This window comes from Podarcis vaucheri, assembly GCF_965113315.1.
Source record: "Podarcis vaucheri genome assembly, chromosome: 15".
In the NCBI taxonomy this organism is placed as follows: Eukaryota; Metazoa; Chordata; class Lepidosauria; order Squamata; family Lacertidae; genus Podarcis; species Podarcis vaucheri.
In genome coordinates this window covers 5,592,066-5,616,063 of record NC_138753.1, presented here as the reverse complement: position 1 = coordinate 5,616,063, position 23,998 = coordinate 5,592,066, and the positions used below count along the sequence as shown (strand labels likewise).

The 23,998-nt window shown below is 43.8% G+C and overlaps 2 protein-coding genes across 22 annotated transcripts in view; one reads left to right on the top strand and one right to left on the bottom strand.

The window, feature by feature from the left end:
• TBX4 (T-box transcription factor 4) overlaps positions 1–7,273 on the top strand; it is a 126,811-nt gene extending 119,538 nt beyond the window's left edge. For all 18 annotated transcript variants that reach the window (XM_082201831.1, XM_082201829.1, XM_082201828.1 and 15 more), the window contains 3 exons: positions 2,919–3,007; positions 4,118–4,359; positions 5,900–7,273. In XM_082201831.1, the coding sequence (XP_082057957.1) occupies positions 2,919–3,007; positions 4,118–4,359; positions 5,900–6,528 (960 nt within the window). In that variant the 3' untranslated portion in view covers positions 6,529–7,273. The remainder of the gene's footprint in view (positions 1–2,918; positions 3,008–4,117; positions 4,360–5,899) is intronic.
• BRIP1 (BRCA1 interacting DNA helicase 1) overlaps positions 1–23,998 on the bottom strand; it is a 313,915-nt gene that overhangs the window by 30,983 nt on the left and 258,934 nt on the right. The window contains exon 24 of one of the 4 annotated variants that reach the window (XM_082201666.1): positions 4,992–5,123. The exons of 2 other annotated variants lie outside the window; for them this stretch is intronic. The gene's annotated coding sequence lies outside the window, so the exon portion shown is untranslated. Of the gene's footprint in view, positions 1–4,991; positions 5,124–11,581; positions 12,992–23,998 lie in introns of those variants that run through there. One more of the 4 variants, XM_082201667.1, reaches the window with a different exon arrangement.

Sequence of the window (23,998 nt, the reverse complement as noted above, 5' to 3'; positions counted from 1 at the left end):
AGCTGTGCCTGCCATCAGCCTTGTGTGCTGTTCAATGATGCAGTGCACAGGGACACAGGGCGTGGAAGGTAGCGTTGTAAAGAGAGGCTAAAAATATAATAAAAAGCCACATTTTTGAAAATCCTTTTTAAAAAAAGAAAGAGAGCAGAATTGGCCAAGATGAGTGTGCCAGGAAAGCTGCAGCCAGCCAGCAGAAGGTAAAGTGGCCTCCTTTTGAAATGTCAGTGCCTTCCAGGGTGTGGGGTGCAGGAAGAGGGACTTGTCTCGCTCACCCACTTTCCCGATAAGCATTGCTTGGCTGCTATGTCGTGTTTTAGCAGGGGCAGTTTTCTACTGGGGTCCAATCCACATTTGTTTCTGTTCTCTCCCCCCCCCCCCCAGTAATGCTCTTTTGGACTCATGACCCAGCCTGTAACAATTTCACTGCTTCGGCTGCTGTATGCCACCATTTTTTCACACTCCTTTTATGACAAATTTTTTATAACTGAATTTTTCCCTCGCTGTGGATTGCCATGAGAGCAAACTAAGTGTTAGTGTTTCTATTATCTGTTGGTGAGGGTGGTTTCAGCCTTGCTGAACTGACTTGGCACCCTTCACATATTTAATAGGGTGAGGGAAAGGCATCTTTGGCAATGAAGTTCCACCCTCCATTTTACTCTTAACAACTTTTCAGTGATCCTAATTCCCCTACCTACTTCTCAGCGCGGGACGCGGGTGGCGCTGTGGGTAAAACCTCAGTGCCTAGGACTTGCCGATCGTATGGTCGGCGGTTCGAATCCCCACGGCGGGGTGAGCTCCCGTCCTTCGGCCCCAGCTCCTGCCCACCTAGCAGTTCGAAAGCACCCCTAAGTGCAAGTAGATAAATAGGGACCGCTTTATAGCGGGAAGGTAAACGGCGTTGCCGTGTGCTGCGCTGGTGCAGGTTCGCCAGAGCAGCTTCGTCACGCTGACCACGTGACCCGGAAGTGTCTTCGGATGGCCTCTAGAGCGAGATGAGCGCACAACCCTAGAGTCGGACATGACTGGCCCGTAAGGGCAGGGGTACCTTTACCTTTACCTTTACCTTACTTCTCAGTGCAGTTGTGAGGCTGTGCTTAAGTTGAAAACCTTCCCCAACCTTCCCTTTTAACTGGGGGTGGAGTCACATTAGTGATTATAGGACAAATGTGACTGGTGGTAGCATGGATCTTCAGAAACAGCTGTGGGGCAGGATCACTTACTCAGTAAGGAATATTTTATCCCGAGTCTTTGACAGCAGGGTAGTGGTGGGCAGACTTCTGTCCACTCCAGCCATTGCTGAGGATCCAGCTTCTCCCTCCATTAACTTGTGATAGAAGCGTGACCTCTCTGTTAACCTGCACATGGTGAAGGGTAAAGTAGTGGCTACATTGCCAGAAATGGCTCCCCACTTCACCAAGGACACCCCCTTTGGGTTTACTGGGTCCTTGCTGGAGTGGTGAGTTCCCCCTTCCTCGCCAAAGCCCTGCTTTCTCTGCCACTTATGCCAGTTCATGGAGATAACTCTCTCTCCATCAACTGTCTGTGTGAGTGCAGAGGTTTTAACGTGTGTATGTGATTTTGAAAAGTGACTATTTAAGTATCTCCCGCTTCTCCATGTAATTTAATACTTTCCCTATTTTTATTATGGAATGGAAACACATCAGAAACTGTGTTTTAGAGCTTGTCCACACTTCTGCTTGTCCCGTGCTTTCTAGGCAGGTTTTTCATATGCCCAGCCACTTTCTCCAGGCAAACCCCACTGTTTACCACTAAATTGGAACAAATGTCAGTTTGCAGAAAACCTGTTTGATGTTCCTTCTGATTCAGCAGTAAACAGCAGGCTTTCTTGGGGAAAAGTGGCAGACAAGCCCTACACATTGTGTCCCTTCAGTGGCAACTGTATTTTTCTGAGAAGTACAAGTACAATGATGGCTCATATTAATAGGGATTTGTTTTGCATATAAAGAAGAACCTACCTAATTCACAGTTTCCAAATTTTGCAGTGCTATTATCCAGCCAAGTATTAGGTACAAAAATGCATATACTAAGGTACAGCGTGTCTAAAAATACACATATCAGTAAAATAACACACAAAATATCTTTATATGAGGCATGATTGCTTTGTGAAAAGTTGTATATTAGGCAAAATGCATGTACAAATGTGCACATTAGAATAAATTTGCACTAAAATGCTGTTGAATTCCCATGAGGACTTTTAAAGAGTTGCTGATGGATATGGAGAGCTGAAGACTAGAAGAATGAGAAGCTGAAATTGTCAGATTTGCTCATCGTAAATGAATGTGGATTGCACCTCATTCTGACATGTCTCTGAGCCAAAGGTCCCAGAACCAAGGATTGATCTGAACCGATATGCAGGTCATATCTACACTGTAGACATGGACTGGTTTTATACTACCAGGAGGTACTCAAGCACAAAATGTAGCTATAGGTTGGTAAGTGTGTTGGACTAGGATCTGGGGAACCAGGGTTCATCTCGCAGGTCAACCTACCTCAGAGGAGTTGTGGGGATAATGTGGAGGGGGAGAACCAGGTACACCATCTTGAGCTTCTTGGAAGAAAAGGTGGGCTATAAATGCAATAGATAAATAAAATAAAGCACCCTGTAGCCATAGCAGCTTGAAAAGTGATGGGGAGATGTGTGAGATGAATGACTAGCTACTGGGAAGAGATATAAACACCCCTACAAGCCAATCAGGAGAAATGCTCATTTTCCTCTAACCCTGCAAACAAATCAGAATGAATACTAATAAAGACTGGATATAATCTAACTACTACATAACTTTGTTCAAGCAATTCAGGATGAATGCTTAATGCTCAATAAATAGGTCTTCTGGAGAAGCACAAAGTCTGCAGTCTCCTTTCAAATTAATAACTCACCGCATTTATTTCCTTAATAGATAACTCAACTGAAGATAGAAAACAACCCGTTTGCCAAGGGCTTTAGAGGCAGCGATGACAGCGACCTACGCGTGGCAAGATTACAGAGGTGGGACAACTAAACAGAGACACATAAAATGAGGAAGGGCCCAGAATAAGCGCAGGTGTCTCTCTGTCTAATACAGCTACTTCATGTGCAGTGTTTTCTCTGTAGGTGGGGAAGTATCCCTGAAGTGTGCTGCATAACTAAGTTATTCATTTTAAAAATTGTCAAGAGTGCTTCTCAGCAATAACCTCAGAGGAGAGTTCTTTTAGACTTGAGGCCTACTCTAGCCCAGCAACAGACACAACACACAGGGCTTCTGCTTGTCTGTTTTGGCTCTTGCTTTTGCTGGATCGTGTCCCCTTGGGGTTCTGTGCAAGCAGCAGCAGATCTTGATCTTCACAGCTATCAGATGCTTTGACTTGCACATTTTGCTGCTTTGGCAGGAGCCCATGTGTGCTTGGCAGAAGTGGGCTATAAATAAATTAAATGTGCATTACAGATGGGAAACAGACATGGAGCAAGGGTGCTTTGCCCAAGGCCACCCACTCAGCTCTGTGGCTGAACTGTGATCTTAAATACAGATCTTGTAGGCTGGGGGAAAGAGCATACGCTTTGCATGCAAAAGGTGTGAGGTCAAATTCCCAGCATCTTCAGCTAAAAGGTCATCAGCTAGTAGGTGAGGAAAAATGGTCTGAGATCCCAAGGAGCTGCTACAGTACCCATACAGTCTTAAGGTGACTTTCTTATGCCCAGCACAGTTCTTCTGAGGAACTCCTTCCACATCCGACGATCCAAAGAAGTTGTGTATGTTGCAGGAGATTCTGGGGACATATCCTAGGGGGCACAGTCCAGGTCATGCATAGTGCTAGTCTGAGAGCCTATTGGGTTCATTGTTACCCCACATGGAAGGAGTGTGCCTTTCTAAATCACGCCCCTCCTAAATTACACCATCACTCTCCTGCAACAGGCCTACTGCAGAAGAATAAGAGCAGAGATGGTCTTTGGTCAAGCTTCTTTTAGGGAAACTAGTCCAGTGTTCCTGAAGGAAGCTTCCGAGGAAAACAGTTTGGAAACCATCTTTCTAGGGCCACACAATAGTGAGATAACATTCCTGATGGTTTTGTTCTGTCTAAATGTGTGTAAAACTGGTTCTTTTCCTATTGCATTTTGCAGCAAAGAATATCCAGTGATCTCCAAAAGCATAATGAGGCAGAGGCTGGTGTCAACTCACGGTCAGCTTTCCACTAAATCTGACGTCAACTCGCTCCACGGGAGCCACCAGGGTCTCCAGCATTACCAGTATGAGAATGGTGCTCACATGCAGTTTGCAGCATCAGATGCCCAAGACCTGCCCCTCAACACCTTCACGGCACAAAGAGAATCGGGGCTCTTCTATCACTGCCTGAAGCGGCGAGGTAACTGAGATCCGTAGGCAAAAAAATGTTAGGCTAAGAGACCTTACCTAACAGAGTGGTGGGGGATTTCCAGTGGATTCTCTAAGGGAAAAAATGTCTCATACAATGCAATTCTGATTAATAGCAATCTTAGTTATTCTGAATCCTATATGGTTGCATTTCTTGTAACACTAGTTCAATGAATTCAAATGCGCACACACATGGAATTTCATCTCTCTTTGTGTGTATGTGTCTTATTTGGTATAACACACTGCAATCTTAAGCACACTTATGAGGGAGTAGGTGCCATTGAATTCCCTGAGATTTAATTCTGAGTAAATGTGTTCAGAGCTCAGCTATGTGTGACTTTGAAACACTTGACCTAAAAGTTAAACAAAGCCATAAGCAGTGTAGCCAACAAGCAGAAGAGCAAGAAAGTTGTTAATTACACCACTCTGAAAATTGGTTCTTTCAGAAAAATGCATTTATTATCTAGCTTATTCATTGTAAAAAATTCGGGGTTCCTCGCAACAATAATTGGGGCTTCCCGACCTCAGAATGCTGTTCTACAGCAAACAATAATGAAGAGAGATCCCCCCCCCCGAGCACATAGCAAAAACGTTTACCAGCCCTTAGCACTTATCTGGCAAGTTTTCTGCAGCATTTTGACGTGAAGTCCTGGCAAATGTAGACCACTTCTCTTTTTCTGGACAGCGCTCTTGATAAGACATTTGAGGGCTCCTTGAACTTGTCAAAAGCAACACTACAAAAGCATTGTGGCCAGCCTGTTATCGAGATGAATGAAAAGTAATTGCTGGGTGTAAGAAAGCAGTAGCCAAAGTCATTTAAACTTTCAACTGTTAGAGAAAGCCCCTTAAATTAAGATTGATTGGAATAGATGGACATTGGCAATGCCCTGCCTTTTTGAGAATGAGGAATGTCTTTCGAAGAATAAACAGGGCTATTGGATTATCACAAAGGCAACGGTGTAGCTTCCCAGATCAACAGACAGCTTGATTCACCTTAGGCATGCCTACCTCTGCATAGGATCAGGCTGTAAGGTGCATACTGCAAGGGATTAAAAAGCCAAGTTGTATGAAGGTAGACTGAAGAACCAGGATAGGGTTAATGCTGGGCAGAGGAAGAAGGGGCTAGTCCTAATGTATTTAGAATAGTTCAAATGATCACAAGGAAGATGACAGGGGGCACCTGCTGTGGAGAAAAGGCAAAGTGGCGAGTTTCAACTGCAGCTTTGTCTTTCAAACTTTCTACCTTTAACGTGCCCTTTTCCTAGTTGATTTTTACTGCATATTGCAGAAAGTGAACACACTCAGTTGCCAAAACTTTGGGGGCATTCTTACCACCCTATGCAAACACAGAGAGTGACCAATATATCCAACAATCCAGAGGGATGGTCAGCAATAGGGCACTTTCTGTACCTGGGCTGGAAGCAATTATAAGAACTGCATGTAGAGGAAAGTAGCAATGCAGTGATCTGTGCCCAGAACCTTTTAACTATCTAAGCATTTCTCGCTTTGCTTGTTCCTTGGTTTGCATGCAGAGGGTGCCCGGCATTTGGATTTACCCTGCAAACGCTCTTATCTGGACGCCTCCTCTTCTGTCGGGGAAGAGCACTATTTTCGGTCACCACCTCCCTATGACCAGCAAATGCTGAGCCCCTCCTACTGCAGCGACGTGACGCCGCGGGAGGCGTGCATGTACTCCAGCTCCGGTGCTGAAATTGCAGGTGTCTCATCGGTAGAAGACTTGCCTCCTCCTCCACCTCCTCCACCTTTGAGCTGCAATATGTGGACCTCAGTTGCACCTTACACCAGCTACAGTGTTCAGACAATGGAAACTGTCCCCTACCAGCCGTTCCCTGCTCACTTCACAGCTACCACCATGATGCCGCGTCTACCCACCATCACGAACCAGAGCTCTCAGCCGCCGGGCAACAGCCCCTTCACAGTCTACAATCAGCTTTCACAGTCTCAGGCCCGGGAGAGAGTCCCTGCGCCCTCCTTCCCAAGGGAACGGGTGCACCCCTCAGTGTGCGAGAGGAAGCCCCCCTCTCCCCACTTAGGCGCAGCCAATGAATTCCTCTACTCTCAGACCTTCTCGCTGTCCAGGGAATCTTCTTTACCGTATCATTCAGGAATGGGGACTGTGGACAACTGGCCTGATGGATGATTCCTGCAACTGGGCAGTGAACCTAAAAATTGCGGTTAAGAGTCAATGCTCCAGGACAATGTTAATTCAGTGTTAATACCTGTGGGTAACTTGCACTTCTGTGACACCGACCAAAAACATCGGTGTTTGTGTAGCTGAAGAGCTTGTTTTCTGTTAGACACAAAAGCAGCTCAGTCTTGGGGGTGGGGGAGGGGGTAAAAACCCAGTTCAAAAAAAAAATAAAGCACTCGGCTCAGTGGCCTGGGCCACCAGTCGTATTGCCCACTGAGAGTATTTGCCTCAAAGAGAGATGTGGTTCCCTCCATGAAATCATGAAACACTTATTCTCCCTTTTCAAGCACATGCATGCACACAAAATATACACCAGACTGTTCACTGAATGCCTCCTCAATTTCCATGCATTTTGGATACTTTACAAAAAACAATGCAGAGCGCAAGCACACACACAAATTCAGCGTGTGACCCAGAAAGCCACTTAAGCAGATTAAATGTGTATGCCACTGCCTTCAACCGCAGTAGGGCTTGGCCAAGCTGGTGCAGTCTTGGAAATCAGCACTGATCAGGGGAAAGATTTGGGGGGGGGATTTGCCCCCCACCCCAGTTTTTGCATATAAAGTGCTTCTAAAGAACATCATTTTCCTCCCAAAGGCACTGGGGGAATCTGTTTATTTTGGTTTCTTTCATTGTCTGTTTTCCAATCTTAAATTCAGTTCTCCATATTTCCACATCAATTTCACTTTTTTTATATATAAAAAAGGACCTTATAAAATTCATCAACATTCTAATCAAAATGTATACACTTTTTTGTATGCAACTTTTTATCATATACACATATTTGCAAAGCCATTCCCACTAATATATGCATTCTACATTGCACTTTGCTGGAGCACCGCATTGCAGAATTTGGGGAACTGCAGCTTTAGAAGGATGGGCTGTGTTTTGGTTCGCACATTTGTTTCAAAATGTGTGAATTAGGTAGGTTTGTATCACACTACATCCTGTGTTAAGACCTAGTGCTGTCCCAGCAGTGCCTTCTGGGAGGAAATTTATGATGGGTGGCCACTGGCTACCCCAAGGTTCATACTGTTGCTCTTACCCTGCATGTACAGCTGGGGGGAGACAGCACTTTTAAAACTCTGCGGGAAAAGAAAGACGGCATTAAATGATAGCCCCTCCCTCCACCACAACTCTGTAATGGTTCAGGGTAGTCCCCAAAATAGTCTGCAGTTAGTAAATCAGATACAGGGAAGACCCAGACAAGTCAACTTCTGAGTTAAGAATACAAACCAGGAAAGCAACCCTCTGAGTTTCTCTGGCAGGAATACCACTGCAATGAACAGGAGTTGTGCTCTCTCACATGACTCCCATAATTCCAGTGGAGATCCTGCTTGGGGGTGGGGCGGGGGTAGGATCTGGCTGGATTGACCCTGCTCAGAGAACCACACCACAGAATAAGCGAAGGTAAATTTAAACATAATGGATTTAGTAATTCACAACCACAAAAGTATTATTTCCGCTTAGCCTCAGTGCAAAAATGACATATGGTCATAAAACTCACTGAAAATGGCAGTCTTACACCAGAATCTGCCCCTCTAGAACAGTGTTCCCCAACCTTGGGCCTCCAGCTGTTTTTGGACTACAGTTCCCATCATCCCTGACCACTGGTCTTGCTAGCTAGGGATTATGGGAGTTGTAGTCCCAAAACAGCTGGAGGCCCAAGGTTGGGGAACACTGCTCTAGAATATGTAGTTCAAGTAAACATGTGACGTAAGAACATGCTGGCTCAGGCCAAAGGTCCATCTCATCCTTCATCCTGCTCTCATAGCAGCCAACCAGAAACCTGCAAGCTTGACTGCACCACTTGAGGGAGGCTTGACACAGAACTGTCCTTTCTATGAAACTGATAATGTGCAGTTTCTGCCCTCAGCCACGTGCCCTGCTCTTACAATTCAAAAATGTGCTTTATACTTGTCCTGTTTGCCCCATAGTGGGGTAGGAAAGCTGAAAATAGTGCCAATATATTTCACATCAGGCAACCAATGCACCCCATTTGTTTCAGATAGTACATGGGTGGACAATTATAAAAAGCCCAGGACACAAATTTTCATGGCCCTCTAGCAGCTATGGTGCTTGCTATAATGTGTATTTAGTGTTAACACTGGAAGTGTATACTTAATTTGGCCCAAACTAAGCCTCCTGATCTCATCTACCCATGTACTATCTGAAACTAGCTAGGGTTTATGGGAGTTGGAGGCCAGAAACTTCCAGAGGGCGCCATGTTGGCTACACATCTGCTGAAACATCAGTGGCAACAATATCACAGGCAAAAGAGGACAGGTTTTCCTTACTGGAACGAGTGCAGAGCCTATTCCCGGTCCTTAAAAGGAAAGTAACGAGCAGAAGGAAAACCCAGAAAACCAAACCCAATTAATTCCTGCACCTCTTAAGAATTCACATGCAAAAACCACACTTCAACAGGGGCATACATTACTGACCAATTCTTAGTCACCCAAATTGGTTCTCTCCACAACACGGTGACGTCTCCAGTCTGCTGGGATTCTACACCAACAAATTGGGATAATGAAAAGGAAGAGATGGTTTTCATGATGGCAGGGCCACTAAGGAGAAGGTTACTTTTCACCCAGAACATCCTGTGTGGTGAATTCAATTAGCCTGTGTGCGGCTGGTGTGGGGTTCTATAATCGGAACTGGGAAATCACTACAAGTGTTGCATGCTGAATAATTATTTATATCTATATATATATCTATATATATAAAATATAAATATATATCTCTCACAAATGCAGGCCCACATGTTCCATTCAGCTTTGCTTTTTTTTTTTAACAACAAAATACGTAATAAAATAATGAATGTTGCAAGGGACATTTTTTAAGGAAAAAAGCTATTTAAGTTAAAAAAAATTTTTTTACACCCGTTTGTGATGTAAAAACTAAGTTTTGGTTAGATGAAACATATATGCTACAGATAAATCTCTATTAGACTCCACTTTAGATAAAACGCAGTGTGGCATTGTTGTTTGTTTTTTTAAAGCTTTGTTACAATAGTATGGACATTTTATTTTACATATCAGAACATAAAAAACATTTTACTACTATAAACTGACTCTGGGTGGCTTTCAATAACTAGCATCCGCATTCCTGGGTATGTTGCTTGTCCATCATTTATAACAGCCCTTTGGACAACCTGCTGTCCTCCAGATGTTTTATATAGCAGCTGCCATCAGCCCCAGCCTATAAGATAAAACTGTTCTTGGTCCACACTGCCATGGAGAAGAAAATTATCTTGCGTAGAAAAGGAGAAGGGTATGCTCTCCTTGTCCTTGACGGCATTAATTTTTTTTAAAAAAAATGTGTATGGATATTTCGTTGCAAGTCAACCCCCCTTATCCCACCTTGCATAAGATAGGACAGTGCAGGAACAGCTTTGCAACCCAGAAGGCTATGTGTTCAGTATCCCTTACCTCACACCCTATCTGCAAGTTGCTACCACCATTATGAAGGTGCTCCTTTGACTATATCTTAATTACACATATACACATTTATTTATCAGTAACCTTGCTTCGTTCAAAGACTTGGAGTGAGGAAAAGCAATTTTAATTTTAAAAAGCCCCAGGCTTTTTCTTCTCAGGTCTTATATGGATTTATATTTCCAGCACCAAATTTTTCCTCATTGGTCTGTTTCCCCCATATTCCTTGGCCTCGACAGCACTTCTACCAATATTGGATTTGGCCCTCACTCTGCGTAGAACAAATATTATAGCAGATTGCTGAGGGCCTATACGTCATGCTCAAATATGCCAGAAATTAAAGAAACTAAATCCATGGGTTAAAAAATAAATTTGCTAGCATTGGCCATTTCATGCATTTGAGAAAAGCCAACATCTGGAATAAAAAGGGCGCTTTTTGGCAAGGCTATTTTTTTATGAAGGAGGCGGGGGTCCTCTCCACATTCTGGAAAATATGGGCTGCTCCACATTACTTTTAGTATGTCATTAAATAATTCTTATTGCAGCTTGTAGAAAAAGAATGTTTGCTTTGAAGAGGAGAAACTCCCCAAGGAGAGGAGGAGGTTGGAACACTCTAAGGCAGAGAAGAAGCTATCACTTCTGTTGGGCAGGCAGGGTTCTCCAGCATTACCTGGCCCAGATGAGTAGACTGGGAGGTAGCCGAATCCTAAGCCTTGCCACAAAGCCACAGAAATTGCTAGTAGGGGGCATTTGTAGTAATTGTTTGCACAGTGCAAAAGGTGAAACAACAGCGAGAGAAACAACTGTTTGATACAAAATTGCAACCAGGATTATTACGAATTATGAAAGGACCTGCTAATTGCCTAGGATTGCTGAGAATAACCATTGTACGCAGCTGTAAAGTATCTATGTGAAAAATACTCAGTTCCTGCCAAATAACAATTACAGCCAAATGTCCAAACTGAATTATGGCCAGCACCATGTTAAGTATGGGTGACCATCAAGGTAAAGGCCACATTATATGGCAACACAAGCAAGTACGTTGACCTCTTTGAAAAGAAGAAGAAAGCCTTTTCACAACCTGGTGCATTCCAGATGTTTTGGACTACAACTTCTACCAGCCAGCAGAAATACGGCTCTCCTTCCAAATTCACACTTCCCAACAATGCAAAATTGCCTGCAAAAATGTGTGCACTAGGCAAAGCTGCATATACATATGTACACACACACATATAGACATATGTGTTTATTAGGAGAGCCACATGTGAAAATGTGTGTAACCGTTCATGTGGAATTTATATTTGCAAACGAATGTGGAAACAGGGTGAACAGTTCTTAAGATTGGAAAAAATGACAAACCAAAATTGACAGATTCAGCCATCCCTACAATAATACAAAGGGAACTATGCAATAAAGGACATGGTTCTGTCTATAAAAACACAATCACAATTTGGAACTGAATTATGAAGTTCAGCAAAAGCCAAAGGTAAGAGACCGGGGTTGCTCCTTTAGGGCTCAGAGTAGTTCTATGGATTGCAGCAGCAGATGGTTGGGATGGCTCAGTCTAAGCCCTGAGGTGGAACCCACTCAGTGGAGCAGACTTTTTAAAAAGAGCCAAAACACATTCAAACAAGATTAAGGCCTGGTATGGATGTTGACTCAGTCCTGAGCTAAGCCCTAAGATCTGCTTGTCCTCTCTCAGAAAAGCCTGGAGGAGTGGAGAAACTGCCCCTTAAACAGATTTAACACCTATAAACCATGGTTTGCAAAGCCACTTATTCAACTCCTGATTTTGCTATGCCATTTGTGGTCAGCCCTTAACAATGTAGCATCTAACCACGATTAAAGAGCACAAACCATTGTTAAAAGTGTTTACATTCACTTTCTCCTCTTACACACTTTCCTTCTCTTACCCACTTTGTTTTGATTCTTACTTATTATGACTCTGGAGCCACTGCTGTTTCTGTCTGGGTAACTGCTTGACCAGTGCTGGAGCCCAAAAGTGGTCCTCAGCCCATAGCAGCACTTGAGATGTTTTGGACTACAATTCCTACCATCTCTGATCACTGGTCATATTGGCTGGCTGATGGGAGTTGTAGTTCAATAACATCTGGAAAGCACTAGGTTGGGGAAGTCTGATAGAAGGTCTGCTGGGCCAGAGCCAGCTTCAGGTTGTAGGTTTTTTTTTTGGGGGGGGGCAAAGAAATGGGCACTGGAGGCATATTTGATAGCAGTACCAGCTCCCCAACTGAACCAAAATTCACGTTTCCCACAATGCACTGGAGTGATGCTACATGGGGTGCATTGTGGGAAATGTAAATGGTGACTCCTAGACCCAGCACTGGTCATAAGGGTTCCCTGGCACCTGCCCTAGAATGCCACATGCTGGCACCAGGCTTAGAGCTTTGAAAAGTCAGAATCAGTGCCTTGAATTTTACTCAGAAGCATGCTGACACTTACTGGGGAGGAGCCAAAGTTGTAAAGCAGATAAAAGGCATTATTTTAAGAAATCAAGTGGTTAGCAGTGGTTTGGACTCAGACCTGTGTGGAAGGGAAGGTCACACTGTCTTTGATGAAGAGCAAAGGACTGTACTAATATCCAATTAGCTCATTTTCATTGCATCCGACTTGTTGCTGAAGGGGTTTGTACACACACGGCAGTAGTGTTTTACAACACCCCAAGTTCTTTTATAGAGGAATTGTTTGAACACGTATAAAAAGAAACACATAGAGCCCAGTGCTCTAACAACTTGCCTCAAGTAATGTTGACACAAACAACGACAACCACAAATCTCAGGCTTTCCTTTCCTTTCTTTTTTTAAAGAAAGTCCGAGCTCCCAAACGTTGCTTCGTTTCAGCTAGGAAATACTTAAGTGGTTCTCCGCAAGCCATAAGGAATCAATCAAGAGGTATCTTGGGAAGGTGATGAACTCGCCGTGTGCATCAGGAAATAATGGGAACCAGCAATGGGCTAGCTGAGCCAGAGAGAAGGCAAAGGTGAGAGTTACCAAGAGATGGCAGGCAGGACAAAATAGACAAGGGGACAGGTAATCAATTCAATTTGAACAGGTGACTGAAGGCACCGTAGGCCCCTTGTCTTCGGCGATTAAAACATCATTCTCCAAGATGAGGTATCAAAGGTCAGGCAGAAAGAGAGAAAGTTAAGGAGTCAATGAAGCCGCAAGTTTAGCAGGGATCTCAGCTCGGAATGTAACGCACAGCCTCTCTTCCTGTCCTTTTAAGAAAAGAAGCCAATTTGAAGATTAGATAGCTTTCTTTCCTAGGCATTTATCATTATGAAGGGGAGAAGACAGCTTGGAAGCTGGAAGAAAACCTTGATGGGGATTTCTGTACAGTATCATTCAGACAAGATTTTACAACTGCACACACATGAACCTTACTCTCCTCCCCAAAGAAAAAAAATGTGGGTGGGTGAGGGGAAGTCATCCGTTTCCCTACATTCCTTCCTTTCCACAGGGTTGGGAAGGGGTATGGAAACTTTCCACACAAGTATTGCGATCCACCTTGACTGTGTGCAGCTGGAATGCTCGTCTGGACACGCTTCCTGATGCTCAATTTACGGATGTACAGGGTGCAGAGGAACAGCCCCGTTTTGAGCTGTGACTCACTTGCAGGAAAGGGCAAGCAACACTGCCTCCGGGCCAGAGGTTTATTCCCAAACATTTTAATGTCAAGTTCATACAGTTGTTATAGCACATAAAGGTCATCCCCATGTGGAATTTCTCCTCTCATTCTCCTATGGTGAAGCTCCTTCCCGCAAATGTGGTCAGATTTATATTTATCCATTTAATGAAAACTGACACAACACTAACCTCCTACTGTAGAAAAACACTAGAACCGAAAATAGCTTTTAAAAGACTATGCTCTTTAAAGAATGATGCGACGTTCTAAAGGACACTCAGTTTCAAAATGCAGGCAATTGCTCTGGAATCCTTGTGGAATATCATTTTCTGTATATTGGTATTATATTTTAAAATATGCCTTTAACCGAGCCCCTACTATTAAATCATTGGACCCAATGATTAATCAATGGATACTTCCTCCAAACCCATAGCTGGTCCCTGCCTGTTTTACTGCACACTGATTGGTGGTGTCTTTGAACAAAACCTCTGGGTTCCCATGAGGTGCAACTCTGTGCAACTGTACACCATCCTCTGCTCTCTAATTGGGAATCCATAATATCAGTCGATCAAAATCAATGATTTTTTTTTTAAAAAAAGTATTATTCAATATCACTATATGGCTCTACAGTCCCTCATATGGAAATTCTTGCATTTTAAAATGCTTCCTAGATCCCCTTTCTTAGGCTTTTAAACTCTTTTTAACTAGATAATTCCAGTACCTGGCTGCATATAAAGGGGAAAAAATGCAATCGCCCTTTTGATATCTGTCTCAGTGGAAGAACTCAACAAACATACTGAGGTTTCGCTAATGAAATTCTAGACGGATTCCACATTGGCAACCAGATCTCTATAAATTAGCCTCTGATGCTTGCTAGGATTATCATAAAAAGGGTTCTGTTATCCTGCAACTGCTCCCCCCCCAGAAGTCTTAGCGCTTATGGGTAATCTGAGGCTCCTTAAAGGATCAGCTGCATAAGCAGAGCAAAATGGAATCCATAAACAGTTGAATCAGTGGAGGCACCTTTAATCTTCTGTGAGGAAGGGCGAGAGAGATAATTTCTGATGGAGTCCATTTAGTCTCTAGGGACTCTCCTGTTAGGCCCCTCATGGGAACAAAAGGCTGCAAATGCAGCCAGATTCCTATGGTATCACTAGGAAGGTGGAAGCAGGCTGCTGGAGATGCAAGGGAAGAGTGAGCCTAAGAATGTCGGAAGAAGCCTTCAGTGGGATCAGTGACCAACCAGATGCCCCAATGGGAAGCCCACAAGCAAGACCCGAGTGCATCAGCGCTCCGCTCCCCACTTGCGATTCCCAGCAGACCGCCTCCCACAATGGAGGTTGAACATTGTGGCTTGCAGCCGTGGAAAGCCTTCTTCTCAGTTTGTCTAATCCATTTAAGTTCACGGCCATCACTGCCTCTTTCGGGAGCAAATTCCCACCTTAGCTATGCGCTGTATGAAGAAGCACACACAGACACATTTAGTAAATGGATGATGATGCAATACTGACTGCTGGCCTCGTTGCTTGGTTCTGACCCCTTGGCGCAGCTCCTGGGTTCTTGGTACCTGACTCATCTTTGTCACTTGCATGTTTGTGTTCATTTTGCACCAAGCTAAGCAGGACTGGGTCTGCTCAGTGCGTGGATGGGAGACACAAATGAAGTTTTCTGGTTCTCTGCTGGCATCAGCGCCCACCTTGGCCAGAGCATTAGAGCATCAGAAAGTAGGAAAGAACTTTCTTTCTTTCTTTCTTTCTTTCTTTCTTTCTTTCTTTCTTTCTTTCTTTCTTTCTTTCTTTCTTTCTTTCTTTCTTTCTTCAACACAGTTTAACTGTCATGGCTTCTCCACACAAAAAAACCTCTAGGACTTACAATTCATTGAGGGTGTTGATATTTTTTTTTTTTAAATTAAGTGTCTAGCCTCCCTTATAGAAATTCAAACAGTCTCTTTTTATTATTTGAAAATGTCAATGCTGGCAGCTGCACGGATGGTTAATTGTACAAGGAGGGGACTCCATTCTAGAGTAAATCTGCTATTTCTCCCCTGGATCAACAACAACAACAACAACTGCAAAGAAAGCTCCAAACCTCAGAGTCTCAGAGTGCCTGAACTGTGATTTAGGATCATCACCTGCCTTCCTCATCCTCATCCCGGCATCCTCGAGCCTTTCATGAAGTCAATTTCCTGGAGGCCTGTGGCCGTCACATGGAACAATCCATCCTCAGTGCCCCTCTTAAGATGTTGATCCTTTAATTTCCTCCACCCAGTTCCTGAAGGCAAACGAGGGCCCACTTTGTATGCTGCGCCTTTGCACTAATCGTTTGTGGCAGGCCAAGTGGGAAAAAAAGAAATCATTCCACATATTGCTACCAATTTGGCCAGAAGAGGTACTAATTTGGATGAACTGCTAGGCAGTTTTTAAGAGCTGAGATGCTGGGTCACTTAAAAAATAATAATAATCATCTACCTTGTGGACCAAACAAATGAGCCACTATGCAAGCAACAGCAATTTAGGGAAGCAAACCTGTAAGCTGATCCAGAACTCCACAATGGTGCAACCCTCCCAATTCTACAATTTGATTATTCTAACCACCAGTTCTAGCTGGCAGCAATATTTTGCAAACCTGTTTACAACTGGGTGGAGATGGGGCAGGATGAGGGCTGTAGCCAGTTGCAGAACACCTGCTTTGCCTGAAGAAGGTTCCAGGTTCAAGCCCTGGCATTTTTAGGTAGTGCTGGCAAAAGATTCCTGTCTAGAAAGCTGCTGCCAGTCAGTGCAGACAGTACTGAGCTGGAAGGACCAACCAACTGACTTGGTATAAGGCAGATTCCTATACTGTTCCTGACTAGCACAGAACCGGCTGACTTGGTGGAACTCAGCTGACTGAACGGATGTCAATGGACTGGCCACAATGGCTGGAAGGAACAGAACTGTCAGCCAAGAGAATAGAGATGTCACCTCCTGACAAAATAACTTCAAATTTGGAATACAGGAAACTGTCCTAAACTAGGTGTCGCCAACTGGGCCTGGGGGCACATATGAAAATCTAGTAAGTTGCTGCAGGCACCACAAAATATAATCTGACATAAGAAAAACTGGATATTCCAACACCCTTCCCCGGCAAAACGCCTCTACCCACAGCAAAATGAGGAAAAACACAGACACGCCCCCCCATGCAATACCCTCCAAAACACAGACAATAATTTTAACTGAGAACAGTTTTTTAAAAATTAAAAATCAGGTCCTTGGTGAGTGGCAAAAGGAATGTCTGAGGGAAGCACTTCACAGCACTGGCTCATTATTATGAACTATACACTGATTGGCAGCCTGGGGATTTCTGAAGGATGTGCAAAATTCTGGAACACACAAACATCACATTTGATGACAAACTGAGATTTGGAATCACTGTTACAAGAATGCATTAGGGGTATGTTTGGTTAAAATCAACAACTTAGCCATGCTCATGAATTTACATATTGACTTATTTATTTATTTATTCTTTTTTAGAACTCCACCTTTTTTAAAAAATGAAGTGCAAATACTAAATAACAAATAGCAACAGCCATAGCCAGGGGTTGAAGCTGAGACCTGCTGCACTCATAGCTGGGTAAACATGGACTTCTGCGTTTTTGCCACAATACTTACTGTCTGGCTAAGACAGGCTGTAAACATTATATTAATAAAGGAGGTAAGCAGTATATTAAGATCCAAACAGATTTAAAGGAATGCTGGCAGCAGTCCTCAGAAAACACAGAAGTTGTAGAACAAAGTCAGATTTGTACGTGCCTCCTTGTTTTTGATACCTTTGCTCTCTGCACCAATGAGGGCTAGAAACTTACTTTTTGCTTTAAAGGAAAAGGAGGATCGTAACAAGTGCATCTACGAGTGATGCAAAAGTATGTCAAAGACTGTTGGCAGCATTTCGCCAGTCCCAAGATGTACACTGACATGGCCAAAAGAGGAGGAAAAAAATCCAACACCAGTTGATTTATGTGCTGCTAATTCCCCCCTGAGACGATCAGATTTGGACTGGCCTGATTGTAGCAGAAAAATCTCTGCACAGAGATCAGCTCTGAACTTGGGCATAAGATCCTAATTATTTGAAAGCCATTTGTTTTCACAGTGTGCATTTTTTAAAAAAGAGTGTTCGAGTCAATGGCATTTTAATACATTATTAAATGGCTTTTTTACAGCAGGACGTCTGTTTTGCTCTTTCTGCCCAGGACTGAACTTGGGGCTGCAGAATTTTACGTTTCAGACTGAATCTCTTTTCAAAATTTCACATACTTAAACTAATTTAATAAGTAGAAAGTCTGAAGGACTTGCTAGTTTAAAATATGTCCTCGCAGTACCTTTAGACTTTAAATAGTATTGCATTAAATACAGCAAATGCAACTGAAGAAAATGTTGAGGTGCAAATACCATAATCTTTTAAAAGGATATTAAACTGATAAGTAAAAATAGCTGAAATGTAAACCCTGCGATTCTGGCATTTAAAAGCCCAATAACTGATTTTGAAAACTTTTTTTTTTTAAAGTCCTGACCTTTCTAGTTGTGGATACAGCCCCTCCCAAAATGAAAAGAAAAAAAATCTGCCTGGGATACCACGAAAAGGATAAAGCAACTCATCATTTATCCATTTACCTATCTTGTTGCTATGAATTAAGAAATTATCTCAAGATACATTCATTTTAGTAGCTGCTGGGCAACTGATTGCTCAAAATTGGAAGACCCCAGAACATTTGGAATTGTCACAGTGGAAACAGAAAGTATGGACACTGGCGCCCTCCAAAAAGTTAACTGAGGAAGTCAAGGCATTAGCCAAGGCATTAGCGGGAAAGGAGAAGATGATAAATTTGCATTATTACACATTCAATGGACTACCACTCACAATAGCACCCACTGAATTCACTCCTGACACCTTGGAACAATGTTTTCCTGTAAAGAAATGTTTTTGGAGGCTGTGGGGTAGGGTGGGTGGGAAATAGGTAATACTGAAAATTAGATCTATTGATTTAATTCATGGGTAGGCAAACTAAAGCCCAGGGGCTGGATCCAGCCCAATCACCTTCTAAATCGAGCCCATGGACAGTCTGGGAATCAGTGTGTTTTTATGTGAGTAGGATATGTCCTTTTATTTAAAATGCATCTCTGGGTTATTTGTGGGGCATTGGAATTCGCTCCCCCCCATATAGTCTGGCCCCCCACAAGGTCTGAGGGACAGTGGACTGGCCCCCTGCTGAAAAAGTTTGCTGACCCGTGATGATAATAATATTTATACTGGGTTGCTTATCAGGGCTTTATTTCAGCTGGAACTTGCCGGAAGTCCTTTCTGGCCCTTTCTCAGGTGGGTGCCATTGCCATTATAAGAGAAGGGAAGCGTTCACGGTGAGTTCCGACACCTCTTTTTCTAGAAAAATAGCAGTGGTTTCCATGAAACTATTACTCGAAGGGGTTTGTAATAAGATGTCTGTGGACTATCAGTGAAAACAGAAACTGACTCTTCTTCAACATACTAATAATTAGAAGAAGCAGTAGTCGTGTTTATTTATTTGAGATCTGTATCATTCCCAAGAATAGAAACTGCGGCCAACAACACTTAATACAACCAATAACATACAATAAATAATCCCATCAATAAAACATCAAATAAAGCCCATCAATAAAGCCAGCAAAACATTGTAGCAATGCCAAGACCAACAGCAATTAAAGTTACAAAATAACTAAGCCATCTTCATCGCATCTTAGAAAAATTAGAGCGATTCCAAAATACCTCGTCACTGTTATCAAAGGGTCTTCCTGCTTTCCTAAAAACCCAACACCACAGAGCAGGCCTCTCTAAACTCTATGGGGAAAAGAGTTCCCTAACAAGGGGGCCACCACTGAAACGGTTCTCCGCCGGCCTTCGGCAACCTGGTGCCCTTTGGATGTTGCTGGACTTCAGCTTGGTCCCAGTCAGCGTGGCTAGTGGTCAGGGATGAGGCCACCCTTCGCCTCGAGAGGGACTAAGGTCAAGTCTCATTACAATATATGCTTAGACTGGATTGTTGTGTTGTGTTTTGAAATGATTTCCTGTTTAATTGCTATTGTGATGATGTATTTATTTGCATTCTTGTTGTAAGCCACTCTGAACATCTTTATACAGATAAGTGGCATTCAAATTTTAAAATAAACAAGGAGGCTCAATCAAGTGACAAAGCAGTGTTACTTTTTGTCAATTTAAGAATATAGCACGTTGATTTTCTAAGTTCTGGTGACAATGTGCCATGTGTTCCTGGGGAACTCCATTAAGACATCAATCAAAGCAACATTGTAATCTCCTAGTGCAAAACGGACAAAGTTTTAAAAACCTGCAATTCCAAGGGAGAAGACTGCCATCTATAATCATACCCACACTACCAGTTTCAAGCTGGCGTAATCATCACGGTTCTCAGCCTGAGAACTGGAGTTACACTGAGCAAGACAATTACCGTATTTTTTGCACCATAACACTCACTTTTTTCCTCCTAGAAAGTAAGGGGAAATATCTGTGCGTGTTATGGAGGAAATGCCTACGGGTGGCATGCCTACAGATTTTCCTCCTCTAAAAACTACGTGCGTGTTATGGTCGGGTGCGTGTTATAGAGCGAAAAATACGGTAATTATCCATCATAATTCCTTATCAGCACCTTCACAAAACGACAGTTCCTACGAGGAGGGAACCATGACAAACAAAATGATTTCAATCTGGTTTAAATGTGGAAATGTCTACATGAACAAAAGCATTATTTGCATGATCCTTGGGGGGATGCCATAACAATTAAGGTAGTTTCAAACTGAAGGGAGGGGGGAATGCAAAGACAAGGGTTTGTGTTTGTGTGTGTGCACGTGCACTTGTATTTAAGAGAACAACCATTAGGAGCACAGTGGTGCATTCTGAGCAAAATCATTTCCACACAGTCCCACGGCGGCTGTTGGGCCCTGATGCTGCTTGTAGATTTAAGATCTTTAGAAAAGAAATGAAAAAGAAAAGGAACGAGTGTATTCGAAATGCAGGAATTTCACCAGTGTCTGGATGGATGTTTTGCGTTAACATGGCTTTCAAGACCAGCTACAGGCCAGCATGCCAAAATTCAGCCAAGAGGTGTGTTTTTATGGCAGAGTCATAAACCCACAAAATTAGTGGTTGAGAATGGAAATTCTGACACATTCTTGATATTAATAGCGGGAATAAGCAGTGCTTTTCTTTTTCTTTTTTCTTTGACAGGCTGAGCCAGTCTCTTATATCAATGGTGCTACATAGTCCGTTTCTGTGTGCAGCAAGTATGCAGCCCTTAGCCAAGTGGTCGCTATAGATTTAAGCCTCTGGGGGTGGCTCTCCTGGGGGAGAGCTTGGAGAAGGGGCAGCAGGAGTTAGGGGTTGTGCCCTTGAATAGCAGTGTGGGTGCAGGGCTGAGGAGTAGGCAGTAGATAAGGACTTGGAGTGTGGGGAACAGAGCTCAAGTCTCTGCTTGGCCATGAAACTCACTAGGTAGCCTTGGGCAACCACCCACTCTCAGTCAAACCTATCTCACTGGGTGGTTGTGAGAATAAAATAGAATAATGCACCATGGAATAATGCTGCCTAAGCATCTCTCAGAGGTGGAACCCAGGCAAGGGCTTCAGAAGATCTCTTAGGGTAGATTCCACTGGCTTGCGTGCCCACCATCTTCCTTTTCTTGTCGGAATGGGAATGATTTCCTCTGGGCTGCATCATCTCTCGCTTTGCTGGCATTTTTAAAGGGACAGACAGGACCTCTGGGCTTGTAGCAGGCAATCCTAAACAGTCTCTATTGAGGATGGCTGGATGTGGCATTTTAAAAGGCTCAAGTATGCTGCTGTTTAGTTTTTTTGTTTTTAAAGGGAATCTGGGCAGCTGCAAAGGTGCTATTCCAGTTCAGCCACTGCAGCAAGGTCACCGTCCAGGGAAGATTCCTTGCCACTTTTGTTTCCACTCCAGGCTGCGTATAAGGAGGGGGTTTAGCCAAACGCTGGTGTGATATATTGACTCTGCTTGGAAGAAAAAGCCAAGTTCTTTGAGTCAGGCAGACACAGATAAGTGGGGACCTTCAGCCCTGTCTAGACTAATAAATGAAAGCTGCTCTCCCACAGTGGTCAACACTAAAAGGGATGTGGGTAGCTGGGTCCACCAGATCACGTGTGGTAGGAAGGACTCAAATTTTGAAGCCTTTTGGGGCAAGCCAAATGCTTCGTCGAAGGCATCAGTCTTCTGCGGTAACCCCACTGGGTTGGCAAATGCCAAGCATCACAAAAACGACAGCTTTCCTCATTGCCAGCTGTGGCTGGATGGAGAGAAACCCCAAACTCACTGAACACCGGAACAGGGCCGCAGTGTGAACTGACCAAAAGAGACATGTTAGCACCTTGGAAGCTCAACTTGACTGACCAAGGCACGAGGAGAGGCCCTTTCCCCTCCCAAAGATTGGTAAGAAATAATGGAAGACTTGTGCTCCACTGTTTCACACTGAAAGGGGGCGGCAATTAAATAAAGCGTCCTGTACTGACCCAACAGATTAATCAGGAGTGGGCAGATTTTGTTTCTTTGTTTTCTGCTGGGTTCACCAGTTGGAGCCTGGTGCAAAGTAACAGCTCAGAACAGGATGTAGAACTATAGAGCCCAGTGCCTCTGAGCATACGCTCGGCCCAGTAATTCGTTTTCAGTGCTCACAGATACATCCCTTCATACAAAATGCTACTCCTGCCCCCCTCCAGCCAGCTTTCTTGATTACAGCGGCCTAATTTAGGAGGGGGGTAGGATTCTTGTAAAGCCATTGGGAGCTGACAACCCCTGCCGATCTACTGCAAACAACCTGGAGATTTAAAGGGAGATTCTGGTCTACCTTGTGCCTGCCTATGGATTAAATGATCTAGACCTCTGCAGAACCATGTGCCAGACCCATGTATATGTAAGCCAAGCACTGCCTTCGGAGATCATGTGCTACCAGAACAATGTTTGTACAAATGGAAGAAGGCAAGGGGTCAGTCTGCAGCACCACTTTGTTCCGCCTGTTATCACACACTTGGGTGGGTACAAGGTCAGGGAAGTTAGGAACGAGCTGGCTGTGTGTGCAGTGAGCCATCTGAGGCACTACAGCTACAGTCCAATTAATGCAGGTGCATACAACCCAATGTACATTGGCCTTTCTCCATGTAGTCAAGGGAACACAGAGAGCTGCCTTGAACTAGACCAGACTATTTCTTCATGAAGCCCAGCCATAGACCAGCTTCTGACCCCTGATAGTATGACAAGAAGCTGCCACATAGCAGGTCAGTCTCTTTGCCCATCCAGCTCAGTACTGTTTTCTCTGACAGGCAGAGGCTCTTCCAGCTCTCAGTCTTTCCCATCACTTGCTGCTACTTGATTCTTCTAATGGGAGACACCAGAGAATGAATATGAAGTCTTTCTGCATGCCAGCCAAGCACTCTCCTCAGGTATAGCCCCTCCATATTCCACCCATACAGAAAACGAACATGTTGGGCCACTTCCCTGGTATGCTAGCTTTATATGGGCAAGGAATTTTTTTCTTTCTACAGAGGAGCATTAAACTTGTGAGCCTCCACCGGAAGTGATGTAGATCAGATACAAGTTGACCTTCGCTTGCGAAATCACAACCTTCTCTCAGAATGTTTCTTGGTTCAAGCTCCAGAACCTTGATAGGGGATAATGCTGTACATTAACTAAGAGTCTACTGGATTGTCAACCCAGTCTATCGGAGCCCCTCTTTAGCATGTACTGTCTTTGCCCAAGTGCCTCTGTTGCCCAAGAATTAACCCATAAAGCTGGGTGACAAATTAGGTATCATGTAGGACGTTAGCATAATAGAAGCCATCTTCAGTCCAAACTTGGCCATTAGCTTGACCCAATTGTGAAAGGAATTATGATTGCCCTGATCTCTAAACACAATCTCATACCATGTCTTGACTATCTCATGCACAGTCCATCCGTGCCCCCAGAAAACACTCTGGTATTCTGTAGTGCTGGCCCTATTGTTAGGTAAAATGAGCATTCAGAGGCTGGATGTCACACCAATGGCTTTCCTACACTGGTGGATTTAAAACAGGGTTACATAAACTCTTGGAGGATAAGAATGGCTACCAGCCACAATGTTGATCTTCTGCCTCCACTGTTGGAGGAAGTGTGCTTCTGAATGCCAACTGCTGGAAACTGGGGCTTCCCAGAGGCATCTAGTTGGCCACTGTGAGAACACATGGACTAGATGGGCCACGGCCGGATCCAGCAGCCAGGCTCTTCTTATGTCCTGGTGATGACCCAGAGTCCCTCTCAACACTGCTATGAGT